Genomic DNA, 14,999 nt, shown 5'->3' with positions numbered 1-14,999 from the left:
CTGCTTAAATTGTGGGCGTAAATAAATGTCCGTATAGCACCGAAAAGCTGGCGCATGGCCAAATGTTGCGCCTGTCATCTGAAGCCCAGGTGATTATTGCACATGCGCGATGGAATATCGATATGACATCGCCCAGCCCTATGTCACTGATGACATAATTAATAGGTGGTCCTAGAAGGGCCACAATCCTTAGCCTATGTAAATTGGCCGAGATGAATGGCTGAGCCTGCACCCTGGCCCTCTCACCTCTGTACGTGTGGCTCATCGGAGAGCAAGATGGCAAAAGCAAAGAATTCCTAAGTACCTGTAATCCTGCAAATATCAAATAATCATCATGATTATTTAAAGCTGTGTAGATACACAATTAGATTCTTTGGACAGAATGATAGGACTGGGCTGTATGTCAAAAGTTAATAGCAATTTGAAATATTGTACTGTGGTGACCGTCCCCATGCATGTGCCCTGTGGTTGGTTGGCATCCCATCCATCATGGACCTTTGCCTTGTGCTCTGTGCAGCTTGGGATAGGTTCCAGGTTCCCCCTTGACCCAAACCAGGATAAGTGCTTAGTAAATGGGTTAAAACGTAAGTGCAGAAGAATGTACAAGAGTTATCCTGCCTCCAAATAGTCGGGGATTAATTAACCATCGCGCCGCATTATAATGTGCCACTTAGCAAGTGCCGGCAGCTTGAGGGGTGGTGAGTGATTAATACTCGTTAGTCATCTTCACCTCCTGGAGATGGCTCCCCCCCCCACCTCCTTCACATGGCGTGTGTCACATAGTGCTGGGTAGGGCCCACATTTGCCACCAGAAATGCTTCAAGGGCAGATGAATAGTGCATTGAGAGAAGCCTGCTGTGCTGAGCCTAAACTGAAAAGTTCAGTCATTCTCTGAACTCCCTCACTAAGGTGTTTTCAGCCACAGAGCTGCCCTTGACTGGATGCTTCTCTTCATCATACCATTCTCTGTAAACTTTAAACACTGCCACTTTCTGAGATGCTGGACCCGCTGTGTCTGACACGAAGAATCGCACCACAATCAAAACCACTTACATCAGCCATCTTAGCCATTCTTACGCTTAGCTGGTCAGTAAGTGAGCTTCATTCTCTCTGCATGTGTTCATTTGTGGGCATACGACATACTGCTTGTATATTATACATCTAATCTGTGACATGTCAACAGCAGAAAATTCCCTGCTTGAGATTATTGTGGTTACGGTGTTTGATGCAGTAAATTAAGTCTGACTTTTGACTGAACTGAACACTGATTTCTGCACTTTTGACCCAGTTCAGTATAAATACAGTCTCCTTCTGTAATGTCCCCCATGGCTCTAGATTCTTTCAAAATTGATGTAGTTGGAAGAGGACAGGTGTCTTTCGTGACCTTGTATGTCTCCGGTCTAACGGGGTCCGTATAATTGCATCATTTTTGTTTGATGACTAACATTCTGGCTTAATATTCTATAAATTAATTTGTACATACAAGTCAATATGACCACACTTTTCTAAACTAACCAACTAAAAATAAGTCTAAAGTCTAAACTAACTGACTAGTGAATAAGCATCACGTGGGGTCTGATGTAGCCTCTGGGAAGTCCAGTATCTCTTTTGTACAGAAACATGGGACTTCCTGTATCAAAACGGTTAAAACATGTTCGCTTTTTTCACGTTAACAAGCTCAGAATTGACACATGCATGTTTTGTATGTGTTAACACGTTATCACACGTTAATGCGAACAAAATGTTTGCGTCAACATGTCAATTTTGAGCTTGTTAACGTGAAAAAAAAAAACACATCGTATTCACACTTTTGGCATTCCGTAAAATGGCATCTTATGGAATGGTGTATTGGGGATTGAAAGTGGTCTGGGTGCTGACAGGGAACAAGTGCTCTCTGGTCCCTCCTTCAGCCAGATGGTTCTCTAATCGGCAGCGAAGTTTGTTCTGCAGTTATTACAGAGATGGGCAATCTCATCCCAGTCACTGGGCCAGTGTATAAACATGTTTTTGAATAACCTTTAGGTCAGGTGCTCACACCCAGGTGTGACTCTTCAGCCAATCAGTCCTCAGATGAGTAATCTAATTAGGAGTTGCAGCAAAAACCCAGATACACAATGGCCCTTCCTGGATAAAATTGCCCACCCCTGGATTATAAAATCACTGGACTATAAATATATCTTCAGTTATGTCATGTTTATTATAACCAATTTGTTAACATTGTTCCTTAGTTTTAAATGCGTATAATTTAACTTGGATGATGAAAAAATCGCCAAAGTGCTCAGTTCCTTTTCTCCAAAATGGCAGGGGAACACAGTTTTGTTTTGTGCCCTCAGAACATACGCCTTGCGGAGGGTGAGGGACGCCTTCAGGGAGAACAAGAACGTGGACGACCCTAAGACCCTGGAGATCCTGCTAAACCGGGCCTGGGATAGCCTGGCTGTAATCCAGCGTCAGGTAGGCTCCATAGCCGAATCTCATACACGGACAGAACGCTCCGTAGCCGAATCTCATACACGGACAGAACGCTCCGTAGCCGAATCTCATACACGGACAGAACGCACGTCACAAACAAGACCCTGGCCCTCGGGCGTGTCGTCATTCTCCAGGACAGAAATCATGCAAGATCCCTTTGGTCCTGTAAATTGTCAAGCCACAATTCTCAGTTGTCACGTAATGGTAGACTAACAATAATAATAATAAAAAAAACTTCTGTAGTTTTAAAGTTTCTATGCCTTGGAGATGGAAATAAATTTTTCACGACTTGTCTCAGTGAACTTCTCTCAGTCACCAACATGTCATGTATGTCTGATGAATATTTTCCACACATGATCCCATTGTTTTTCTAACTTCTCTTGCTTTTCTTACACTCATAATCCGCATATCTGTCATAAACACTGAGGAAACATTGCTGTAAACATACTTAGTCATACATTGAAACATTAGCCACTTTGTTTCTGTAAGCTGACTCACTAGATCCCTCAGGAAAAATATAGTTTAAGTGATAATATGAAGTGTAAAGCATCAAATGGTGAAATTATCAACAGCACGATGATCTTGAGTCTTATTTGATTTACTTTGAAACTCAAAGATTACTTAATGAAACAGAATACTTAGGATAAAAATAGATTACCAAACAAATGAATGTGATCAATTGTCAACATTTTAGTTTCCCGTTTACTGCTATTAAGAGTATTTAGATACAAAAAATCAGAACTCCCCAGGTAACCATGAAATATCTACATGTGTGATGAGTAGTTACGCTTTTCCAGGAATTAAAATAAATGTTAGGTTTATTTGTTTATTTTTTTGAAAGGGTGGGTGAGACAGGGAGAATACTGCATACTTATTAGACTCATTAACACAAAAACAAACGAGATTGTGTGATAATGATGTGACTAATGATAAAATGCATCACTAATACCATAGAAGCATGAAGAGCGGCTCCAAGCCACCCATTCACTTAACAGCTGTACTCTCCCGGCCTGTGGCATGTGGCATGCGGGCTAGTAACTCGGGAACCATTTGATGGCTGTTTTTCAAAACTTCCACATGCATTGTATGGGTAAGGAATTTTGAGATTGCCCAAAAATTGAAACAGCACTGCATAGTGATAGCAAAAAAGAGCAGTTTTGACACTTGATGCTCTTACGATGACAACCCGAAGTTTTGATGGATCTTTTTAAACTATGCAGTAGCATTGTATGATGCCAAACTGGAACTGATTAGCTTTTGAGACAGATTGACCGAAAAGTGAAGTGATGCCATTTAGAGGTAACAAAGGGAAGGGTGAAAGCAGACAATATTTGACCTTGAAAATGTGATAAGTCAAAAACTATTTTATTGATCTTATTACTGCTTCAGGTCTACACCTGATTTTATTTTCAGAAAATTTGTCACAAAAATGAAACGTCAGCTACTGTATAGAATACATGGTCTTGTGAACACAGTAACTAAAAGAATTGGGTTGTGTTTTTCAAGCATTGCAGGCACATTGTAGGGGTGACAAACTGGAAGTGATCAAATTCTGAGATGGATCATCCCAAAACTGAAGCAGTGCTGTAGTGATTTTTAGAGTGAGAGAGAAAGTATAATTTAAAGTATCAAAATTATAAGTGTAAAATTATCCGAGTTTACCAATATCCACTCTACCATTAGTGTATCTGTTACAGTTCTTACTTTGTCACAAAAAATGGTCGTAGTGCAAATGAGAAATAAAATATAAATGTTTAAACATATATAAAGTGTAAATAATATAAATTACATCTTCAAATCTGGACGTTAAAACATTTAGAAAGGAATACAAGTAACCACCTAATTAGTGTGGAAAGATTCTGTAAATTGTCATATACTCTATATGAATAAAAATATTGGGACATACCTCTTAATCACTTAATTCACGTGTTTCATTCAGACCCACTGCCACAGGTGCATAAAATCAAGCATGTTGCTATGCAGTCATGTTTATAAACATTTGTGAAAGAATGGGTCGTTCTGAAGAGCTCAGTGAATTCAAGTATGGTACTGTCATAGGAAGCCACCTTTGCAATGAGTCAGCTTGTGAAATTCCGTTCCTGTTAGATATTCCACAGTCGGCTGTAATTATTGCAAAATGGAAGCGTTTAGGAACAACAGAAACTCAGCCCCAAAGTGTCAGAGCACGTGAAGTAACAGAGTGGGGTGGCCGTGTGATGAGGTGCATAGTGCATAAAAGTCGCCAACGCTCTGTTTACTGAGTGACTGCAGAGTTCCAGACTTCCTCTGGCATTAACCCCAACACAAAAACTGTGTACTGAGAGCTTCATGGAATGGGCTTCCATGGCCGAGCAGCTGCATGCAAGGCTCAGATCACCAAGTGCAATGCCAAGTGTCAGATGGAGTGGTACAAAGCACACTGACACTGGACTCTGGAGCAGTGGAAATGTCTTCTGTGGAGTGATGAATCAGGCTTCTCTGTCTGGCAGTCTGATGGATGAGTATGGGTTTGGCAGTTGCCAGGAGAATGTCACCTGTCTGACTGCATTGTGCAGACAGTGAAGTTTGGTGGAGGAGGGATAATGGTGTGGGGCTGTTCTTCAGGGGTTGGGCTTGGCCCCTTAGTTCCAGTGAAGGGAACTCTTAATGCTTCAGCATATCAAGACATTTTGGCCAAATCTGTGCTTCCAACTTTGTGGGAACAGTTTGGGGAAGAACCTTTTCTGTTCCAGCATGACTATGCCCCAGTGCACAAAGTTAGGTCCAAAAAGACATGGTTGGGTGAGTTTGATGTGGAAGAACTTGACTGGCCTGCACAGAGCCCTGACCTCAACCCCATCAAACACCTTTGGGATGAACTAGAACAGAGATTGCAAGCCAGGTCTTCATGTCCAACATCAGTGCCTGACCTCACAAATGTTCTTCTGGTTGAATGGGCACAGACACACTGCATAAACTTGTAGAAATTCTTCCCAGAAGAGTGGCATCTGTTATAGCTGCAAAGATGAGACCAACTCCATATTGATGCCTATGGATTTAGAATGGGATGTCATAAAAGTTCCTGTAGGTGTAATGGCCAGGTGTCCCAATACTTTTGTCCATATAGTCTCAGTGCAATGTACAATAAATGAATAAGTATATTTTCAGACCAACATATCATGACAAGGACACACAGCATTCACATTTATTAACTTATACATTTCCAGGTAATCCATCCTGTACTTCTAGAAATTGTACAAGTTGGTGAGTGTAGGACAAGTACGACTTACATAGCCGGACCAAATGACCAGGCTGTCTGGGGTGTTGTTTCTGACAGCATGAAATCTAGTTTGCACACATTCGCTGTTGCCAAGCAACCTTCCCTCTTGTGCATTTTTTTTGTTCTGTGCTGCATGTTTTTTTACGAGTGTTGATGAACTTGACAGCATGTTTTTAGTTTTAATATTGAAATTTATTTTAATTTCAGGTTTTTCCCACGATGGTGAAAATGACTTATGAAGTTTAGCAATTTCCTTAAAAGATGAATATGCACTCACCTAAAGGATTATTAGGAACACCTGTTCAATTTCTCATTAATGCAATTATCTAATCAACCAATCACATGGCAGTTGATTCAATGCATTTAGGGGTGTGGTCCTGGTCAAGACAATCTCCTGAACTCCAAACTGAATGTCAGAATGGGAAAGAAAGGTGATTTAAGCAATTTTGAGCGTGGCATGGTTGTTGGTGCCAGACGGGCCGGTCTGAGTATTTCACAGTCTGCTGAGTTACTGGGATTTTCACACACAACCATTTCTAGGGTTTACAAAGAATGGTGTGCAAAGGGAAAAACATCCAGTATGCGGCAGTCCTGTGGGCGAAAATACCTTGTTGATGCTAGAGGTCAGAGGAGAATGGGCCGACTGATTCAAGCTGATAGAAGAGCAACTTTGACTGAAATAACCACTCGTTACAACCGAGGTATGCAGGAAAGCATTTGTGAAGCCACAACACGCACAACCTTGAGGCGGATGGGCTACAACAGCAGAAGACCCCACCGGGTACCACTCATCTCCTCTACAAATAGGAAAAAGAGGCTACAATTTGCACGAGCTCACCAAAATTGGACAGTTGAAGACTGGAAAAATGTTGCCTGGTCTGATGAGTCTCGATTTCTGTTGAGACATTCAAATGGTAGAGTCAGAATTTGGCGTAAACAGAATGAGAACATGGATCCATCATGCCTTGTTACCACTGTGCAGGCTGGTGGTGGTGGTGTAATGGTGTGGGGGATGTTTTCTTGGCACACTTTAGGCCCCTTAGTGCCAATTGGGCATCGTTTAAATGCCACGGCCTACCTGAGCATTGTTTCTGACCATGTCCATCCCTTTATGACCACCATGTACCCATCCTCTGATGGCTACTTCCAGCAGGATAATGCACCATGTCACAAAGCTCGAATCATTTCAAATTGGTTTCTTGAACATGACAGTGAGTTCACTGTACTACAATGGCCCCCACAGTCACCAGATCTCAACCCAATAGAGCATCTTTGGGATGTGGTGGAACGGGAGCTTCATGCCCTGGATGTGCATCCCACAAATCTCCATCAACTGCAAGATGCTATCCTATCAATATGGGCCAACATTTCTAAAGAATGCTTTCAGCACCTTGTTGAATCAATGCCACATAGAATTAAGGCAGTTCTGAAGGCGAAAGGGGGTCAAACACCGTATTAGTATGGTGTTCCTAATAATCCTTTAGGTGAGTGTATATGTTATGCAAGCTTCTTGTTTTTTTTTTTGTTTTTTTTTCTTTTGGTTAAAGTAGCTAATTCTGTAGCTAGATATTTTTATATTATGTATATGTATGTATATATATATACACTGTATATATATGTGTGTGTGTGTGTGGTTGTCGTGTGTATATGTATGTGTGTGTGTATATATAAATATATATATTTATGTGTGTGTGTATATATATATATATATATATGTGTGTGTGTGTGTGTGTGTGTGTGTTATATGTATGTAATATATATGTAATATGTAATATATATATATTTTGGCAACTAGCACATAGCAAAATGGAAATTTCTGGGTGTGGAACTGTGAAGGTGTAAAGTTTTATCTTGTATTTCATAAATCAGTTTATGATTTCTGATCATTTCTGATCTTTCGTCATAAACTGTATGAAAGCTGAGGGCAGGGAGCCTGCTGCAGGCGAGACATGCAGAATGGAGCTGATTCTAGCTTGATTTTCCAGTTTGATATTAAATCTGAATATAGGGTGGCATCGTATATTTCTTCAGATTGAAAGTGGTCAAATCCTGCTATCACCCCTGATGTGCTCCATTATTTGTACAAAGTGCCTGCTTCTCCTCAGAGGAACGAGGTAAATAGCGGCTTTTGTCCGTAACATTTTTCCCATGTTTTGTTAATTCCTGCTTGAGCTCATATTGATCTCCGTTTGCGAGCGTGACAAACAGAACCAAATGGTCTTGCGTGTCACCGCTAAACCCACAGTCTGGGTGACAAACGACGTCTTGTTTACTCATACTGTCAGAGACTGGAAGGCCACGTGATTCAGCCCCAAACTGTGCACTGGCGTGGAAACGGGGGCTGCGTTAGCATTTCACATGCGGAGGGCGGGGATTAGGACAGACTGGCAGCGGCTGTTTGACGTTGGGCAGCATGATTCAGCCCCGGGCAGTATAGTGCCCAGCTCCGGTGTATTAGCATTTTGTACATGGAGGGCAGGGATTAGGACAGACTGGCAGCAGCTGTTTGACGTCAGGCTCTGCGTCTATCACGGTTGTGCGTCACAGCAGAGCCTTGTGCAAAGCGGAAACCAGGCTGTTTGTCTGCGTCCGAGCTCCGTCATATACTGCTGCTGTCATCTCTCCTCCTGACCATGGTGAACCCCAGCCATGTGTCTTTTGCTGCCTGGGATTGGATAAGAGTGAGAGGATGACCTATGCATTCTGGTAGTGAAATGAAACTTTATTTACCATTGGTACAAGTACATGTAAATTATTTCGTTTTCACACATCGCTTCCTGCTGTCCTATAAGACGCAGATATACTGGTCAGATCACAGAGATGGGCATTTATCCAGCACTCCTGTGACATTTTTTCACAGGGTTAGGGCCCTTACTCAAGGCCCCAAAGGAGAAGTGTAGCACAGAGGCCTAACCCAGTGAGCCAGGCCCCACCTCCTGCTTCTCTCATCATTTTGTCCTGGATAAAATATCTATTGACGAGCCAGCTGCATGGACTGGAGTTTCTCCATAATACAGCAGAGCTTCGGCTTGTGATAAAAACGGTGCCCACAGTAACTGGACCTGAAAAGCCCTGCTTTCCCCTTAGTTTAATACCTGTATATTTTCTCCTGCAACATCCCCAGGTACATTTTAAATGAAGAAGAGTGTGCATGCCCCCCTCCCAGCACCAACAATAGCTTCAAACTAAGGAAACCAGGCAAATAATGCACTCCTGCCCAGATTTTGTTATCCGTGAGTTCCGAAGATTGCTGATTCTCTGTTGTTGGAATCAGTGCTGCTTTTAGATGTCCCTTGTGTCATCAACTGGAGACTTGTGAAGAGCTGAGTGGGAAAGGTCTCGTATGAGCAGTAATGTATTCATCCATCTCTTAATCCATCCATCTTCCAGGACCTCTGGGGTTTCTATCCCCGGAGTGCAGGGACCACCCAGGACCCCATGCCGATCCATCACAATGCACACTGTTGTACCCTGTGGGAAATGCAGGGTCAACAATCCCCCAGGCTGTAGGAGGAAACCAGAGTACATGGATGAAACCCAGAGAGTATAAATCTCCATGCATATTGACCGGGATGGGGATCCAACCCTCAACCCCGGTGCTGTGAGCCTACAGCACTACCCAGTACCCACCAAGCCACCAAGGCACCCACAATGCCATCAGATCTTTCATACATGCTGCGTATCATAATTTATGATTGTATGCCTGGTTGATGGTCAGAACCAGTCATTGATTGTGCCTTATTGGAGCTCCGTTGAACTAGCATATAGCACCAGTGTCATGCTAAGTCATTCCTGAAATTGAATCGTGTCACACACTAACTATTCTTTTTACCACTAAGAATGAATAGAAGTTTTCATTGCATTAATAGCATAGCCTTCGTTGCCTTTTATAGTGGTATTGTCAGCAAAGCGGTAATTTGTCATGGGTCCCATGGCTATTTTAACGACCCCATTTTCTCCGGTTAAAAAATGACGTCATCAGCCCATATGTTTAAGGGATTTGACCCTTCATCTCAGCGGCAGAGTAATTGGACTTTAGAGGCTGTTCTGGGGCCACAAATTTTACTGTTCTTACTTTTTCCTTTTCTGCAACATAATGTTTCCAGTTGAATATTATGAGTGAGCTTTGCAGAGAGATGTAAGAACATAAGAACTATACAAACGAGAGGAGGCCATTCGGCCCGTCGAGCTCGCTTGGGGAGAACTTAACTAATAGCTCAGAGTTGTTAAAATCTTATCTAGCTCTGATTTAAAGGAACCCAAGGATTCAGCTTGCACTACGTTATCAGGAAGACTATTCCATACTCTGACTACACGCTGTGTAAAGAAGTGCTTCCTTAAATCCAGTTTGAAATGTTCTCCCGCTAATTTCCACCTATGGCCACGAGTTCTTGTATTTGAACTAATGCTGAAGTAACTATTTGGTTGAACAGCATCCAAACCTGTTAGAATCTTATAGACCTGGATCATGTCCCCCCTCAGTCTCCTTTGCTTGAGGCTGAACAGATTTAGCTCAACTAACCTTTCCTCGTATGACATTACTCTAAGTGTAGGAATCATTCTTGTGGCCCTACGCTGCACCTTGTCTAAGGCCGCAATGTCCTTTTTAAGATATGGTGACCAAACCTGCACATAATATTCTAGGTGAGGTCTCACCAAGGAATTGTATAATCTTAGCATTACCCCGGTAGCATTAGTGCTAATAAGACTATGGCTAAGGGCTAAACTAAGGGCTGAAAGACTATGGTCTCTTCCTCACAATGTGACCGGATAGACTCGTTTTTTTTTTTTGACCACATACCAGCACAGAAGGGAGTGTCATTGAGTAAACAAATGTGTGTAGAAGCCAGGAAAGTGAAAACAAAATCAATCAAGCATTTGTGTCTGGCGGAAAAACCTTCAGCTGGATGGACATAATGAGCTCCGGAGATCGATGACAGCGGCATTACCAGCCATTAGGAAGCTGTTGCAGACTCTTCATTTCCATTCTGACCCGTTATCTCTCACACCTTTCCCAAAACCATCATCAGGTGCTGCTAGTAATTAGGTGTACTGTATTAAAATGCATTTTCTCTTTACGATATTTCCGGTTTATCGGAACGTAACCGCATCGTGACCTGGGGAACATCTGTATAGTCACTCGTCATGCCAGGCAGCAGGTTCTGCTTAAATTAATGCCAGTGTGTCACAGGACACACACACACACACTTTGTGGGCAAATTAGAAACACAATAAGGAAGGACTGCACAAGGAAACTGGAATACCTGAAAGGAACCCTTACCAACACGGGGAGCGAATGAAAACTCCACCCACGCATAGGGCCAAGGCTGGGAGTCAAACACACAGTTATGGAAGTGTGAGGTTACAATGTTACCCACTGAATATATATTCTGAAAATTGTGCTATGACTAAAATCAGGTCTCTGAGACTTTGGTTTATGACAAAATATCTTAGTTCGCCAATGTTTGGTTTTGAAGAAAACGCTATAATTCACCTACCTTCTTCAGCTGCATTCTCATTTTCAGTATGAGCGTAGTTACTGCGTTTTGCCCTTTTTAGGGCAGTTCATGTAAATACATGTAAACTAACAGTGTGGCTTTGATTTGTGACACTGTCAGATAACTCTTGAATAACCTGAGTAAATCAGAAAAATAGAAAAGCTGAAGTGCCATTGATCTTTATAGTGTTTTATTTTCAATTGATCACAAAGGTCACTGTACAGTTTTCCAGAATGTTTTATTGATAGCTAGTTACCTGGATGACACTTTAATGCCAGTAAATATCAAGTGATGTGCACCTTTGTTAGGTGACTATGCCTTCACTCTTAGTAGCTGAAGGGCTTTCTTCACAACACCTTGTCATCAGTTAATTAGCTCTTATTATTCAGCCCCTGGCCTTTATAATGTAGCATTTGTGGTGATGATGGAGCTCATTACTTTCGCACCATTGGAGGAAATATAACAGAATGAAACCCTGACTTGGTATATTACTGTCCGAAGGTCCAGGGGTTATTGGTGATGTCACAGTGCTGTCTCCCTGCTGAATGCTAACTAATCTGACCAAGTTAAACATTGCAACAAAGAAGGAGAAGAGCTAAAACTATTGACTCATTATAACTGCAAGGGCAGGATATGTGTGTTAGCTTGTTAACTTTGTGTGGTTAAGATCATATGGCCTTGCCTCCTCAACCTTCATCCACAAACAACAAGTTCAAACCCAAACTTTCCTAACCCTATCTTGTGCTACCTGGGACAGAAGATGGAATATTTATATGAAAATGAGTTAGGTGCGATTAATCGCAATTGATCACAGAAAACTGTGCGATTAGTTATTTTTTTCTTGATTCACAGCCCGTGTGTGTGTGTGTGTGTGCGTGCGTGCGTGCGTGCGTGCGTGCGTGCGTGCGTGCGTTCGTTCGTTCGTTCGTTCGTTCGTTCGTTCGTTCGTTCGTTCGTTCGTTCGTTCGTTCGTTCGTTCGTTCCTATCCTTATGGGGACACAATGTCCCCATAACGTGACCGGTCCCCACAAGGGAAAACTCTATTTTATAAAAATCGGTGACTACTATGAAAAAACCAAAAATGCAAAAACTCTTGTATTTTGTTTGGTTACTTATGGTTATGGTTAGGGCAGGGTAGGGGTTAAGGTTGTCATAGTTAGCGTTAGCATTTTTCCCATTGAAATGAATGAGCGGTCCCCATAAGGATATGTTTACCCTACGTGTGTGTGTGTGTGTGTGTGTGTAAACTTGTATGGAACATTTTACCTTCAGATATGATATGGTGTACTGCTGAAACTGTTTTTAAACTCCAATTAAAACAAATATTTCTTGCCGTGAAAGTCAAATAACCTTGCAGGGTATTTTTGTTATGGCACATTTTTATTTTGGCATATCTGGTTTATTCAAATGCTGAACTGTTTGTCTATGCTGGGCAATTCTGTTAACAAAAAGATATGTTTTTATCACACTTTGACTGTGTTGAATGCAACTTTAGCCTTTGTTTCGCAAAATGCAGTAGTCATAAGGGCTGCTAATTGGAAAAATCTCAAAATAGTATATTAATTACATTTCTATGAACCACCTTGTTTATTCTGAAATGTTACATTTGTGTTTATCATCTCTCAAGCAGTATCTGGATATTAATACCAGTGATTTAAAAATAATTAATTATATTGTTTTAATTATTTATAGTGTATTTCTCTTTATATATTATTCCTATGGTGTGCATCATATAAAGGCTTAAACATCTTCATTTGACAAGAGGGTGGAAATAACTGAATAGAGCCGGTATTGCTTTAGCAGAGAGGCTGTGTACCTGAAGGACACCAAGTCACGCCAGGATTATGCTTATATTGATAGGAGTGAATGGCTCGTGGGTGGGTGTCTGGAAAATGCAGACCTTACTGACATTTTATTCACTGTTATTCATGGTTTTGATGTATCTAGTGCTGAATACAATCAAAACATGCTCTCAGGCACCCATCAGTCGGAAGTTTTCATTTTTTTTTTTTTAAGTGCAATTTCCTACCTGAAAATTGAAAATACATTTTAAAAGGAGTCCTGTCCTTTCTGCCTTTTCATGCGGCTCCCTTTCCAGGGCCGAAGCTGAGCAGCTATAGGAAGGCCCTGAATTCGCAGGCTCCACGCCGGAGCATATTCACTGCTGCTTCACTGGCTATAATGCACCTTTGCTGTTTGGTAATGTGCGGGGCACAGTTTTGGGGGGATACTGCTGGATTCGCTGAAAAATATACACTTTTGAGTATATATTCTTTAAATATGTATTTCATGTTTAGCCAGATTTTGTTTTTACCTTATCAGAATTCATTTATCAAATTCTTTTATTAAAGGTGACATACGTTTGAGAATGCAGGGCCGGACAGTCTCTGGAGCAATTGGTGGTTAAAGGCCTCCCTCAAGGCCACTACGGTGACATCACCATTAACCACAGAATTTTAACCAGCAACCTTCCGCTCACAGGCACGGTGCCCGAACCCTAACCCGAACCTGCTGAGCCACACGTCACCCTCCAGAATATAAATCATTATATGAATAAATTGTGTCAGTTTAAATCAAAAATTTAAATAATTTTTTAAATATAATAATTTTTAAAATAAATAAAGTGTTTTTGTGTACCATGTAGGCTTCATACTCTTCAGTCGACATCCCCCCCCCCAAAATATCTGGATCTGTAAATATTACTCTATGATTGCTAAGACCATCCCTTGCTTTTACCAATTTAAATAATCCATTCTCATCATTTCAGTTGCTGGGAGTTAATATGTACAGAATCTATACCTCCTTGGCATGGCGGTAATAAGGCACTGAGCTTGTCTTCAGGTCTGTGAAAATCTAATTGTAGGTTATATGTGGAGGTGTAAATTGCTTTCTTTTCAGAGCTGTTCCACCCCCCACCCCCAAGCCCGGGCTTCTGAGTGCTAGGGCCCGATGTATCCCATTACCATTGTTAACATACCACCCCCCTAAATTGTTCACTGATGCAAAGGCAAATCTGCAGGCTACATTCCTGCCAACACTCCAAGTTCCCTTGGGTTTCCCCAGCTGTGCTCCTGTCTTACCGTTTCCCCCAATAAACTCCCATTTGCCCACATCCACACCAACCCCCCTCCCCAGCAAAATCTCACTATTTTACACCACTCATGTTGACAGGTATGCAACTATATCAGGGTTGGTTAAATGGTGAACTCCGCAATACTGAAACACAATTCGCACAAATAATCTGGACAGCATGATCGATCTCCCCCCTCCCCCACATCGTGGCCCCACCGTCCCCCTTGATGCACACCATTCCACTTGAAATATTCTTACAATTCCACCACTGCATGCACGGTAGTGAGCCTGATGGCTGCCTACTTCTTAAAGGCTACATAATAAAGGACAGGTTACCGAGGCAATGAAGCGATGCATCCGAAGGTGGGAGGGTAGCAGATACTCCTGGAGTGGATCGATATTAAAGTTGTGTTATCTTCTGCTCTTTGGGATGTTGTTCTCATTTGACAGAGGAATAAAGATGCAGAAATACATGCTCTAACCGTCCATGCTGTGACTGTGCACGTGTTTTTTTTTTCTTGTCCATAAATTTATAATCTGGGAAGTGCAACTAACTTGTCTGAGCAAACATTCATGCTTTGATTTGCCATTTTGTTGCTTGATTTCCATCTGAAACGTGCTAAGAGGATTCCAGTAGAATTTACGTCTTTCGAGGGCAGTTGTGAGCATGATTTGCTTTCGCTGTGGATGCGACCTC

The 14,999-nt window shown here is 41.8% G+C and overlaps 1 protein-coding gene across 1 annotated transcript in view; it reads left to right on the top strand.

Annotated features, from left to right (window-relative positions):
• LOC111837854 (LYR motif containing 4) overlaps positions 1–14,999 on the top strand; it is a 42,143-nt gene that overhangs the window by 4,370 nt on the left and 22,774 nt on the right. The window contains exon 2 of the mRNA XM_023800266.2: positions 2,334–2,454. Coding sequence (XP_023656034.1) covers positions 2,334–2,454 — 121 coding nt within the window. The remainder of the gene's footprint in view (positions 1–2,333; positions 2,455–14,999) is intronic.

This window comes from Paramormyrops kingsleyae, chromosome 1, assembly GCF_048594095.1.
Source record: "Paramormyrops kingsleyae isolate MSU_618 chromosome 1, PKINGS_0.4, whole genome shotgun sequence".
Taxonomy (NCBI): domain Eukaryota; kingdom Metazoa; phylum Chordata; class Actinopteri; order Osteoglossiformes; family Mormyridae; genus Paramormyrops; species Paramormyrops kingsleyae.
The sequence above is the reverse complement of the archived record's forward strand: the minus strand, read 5'-3'. Positions and strand labels throughout refer to the sequence as shown.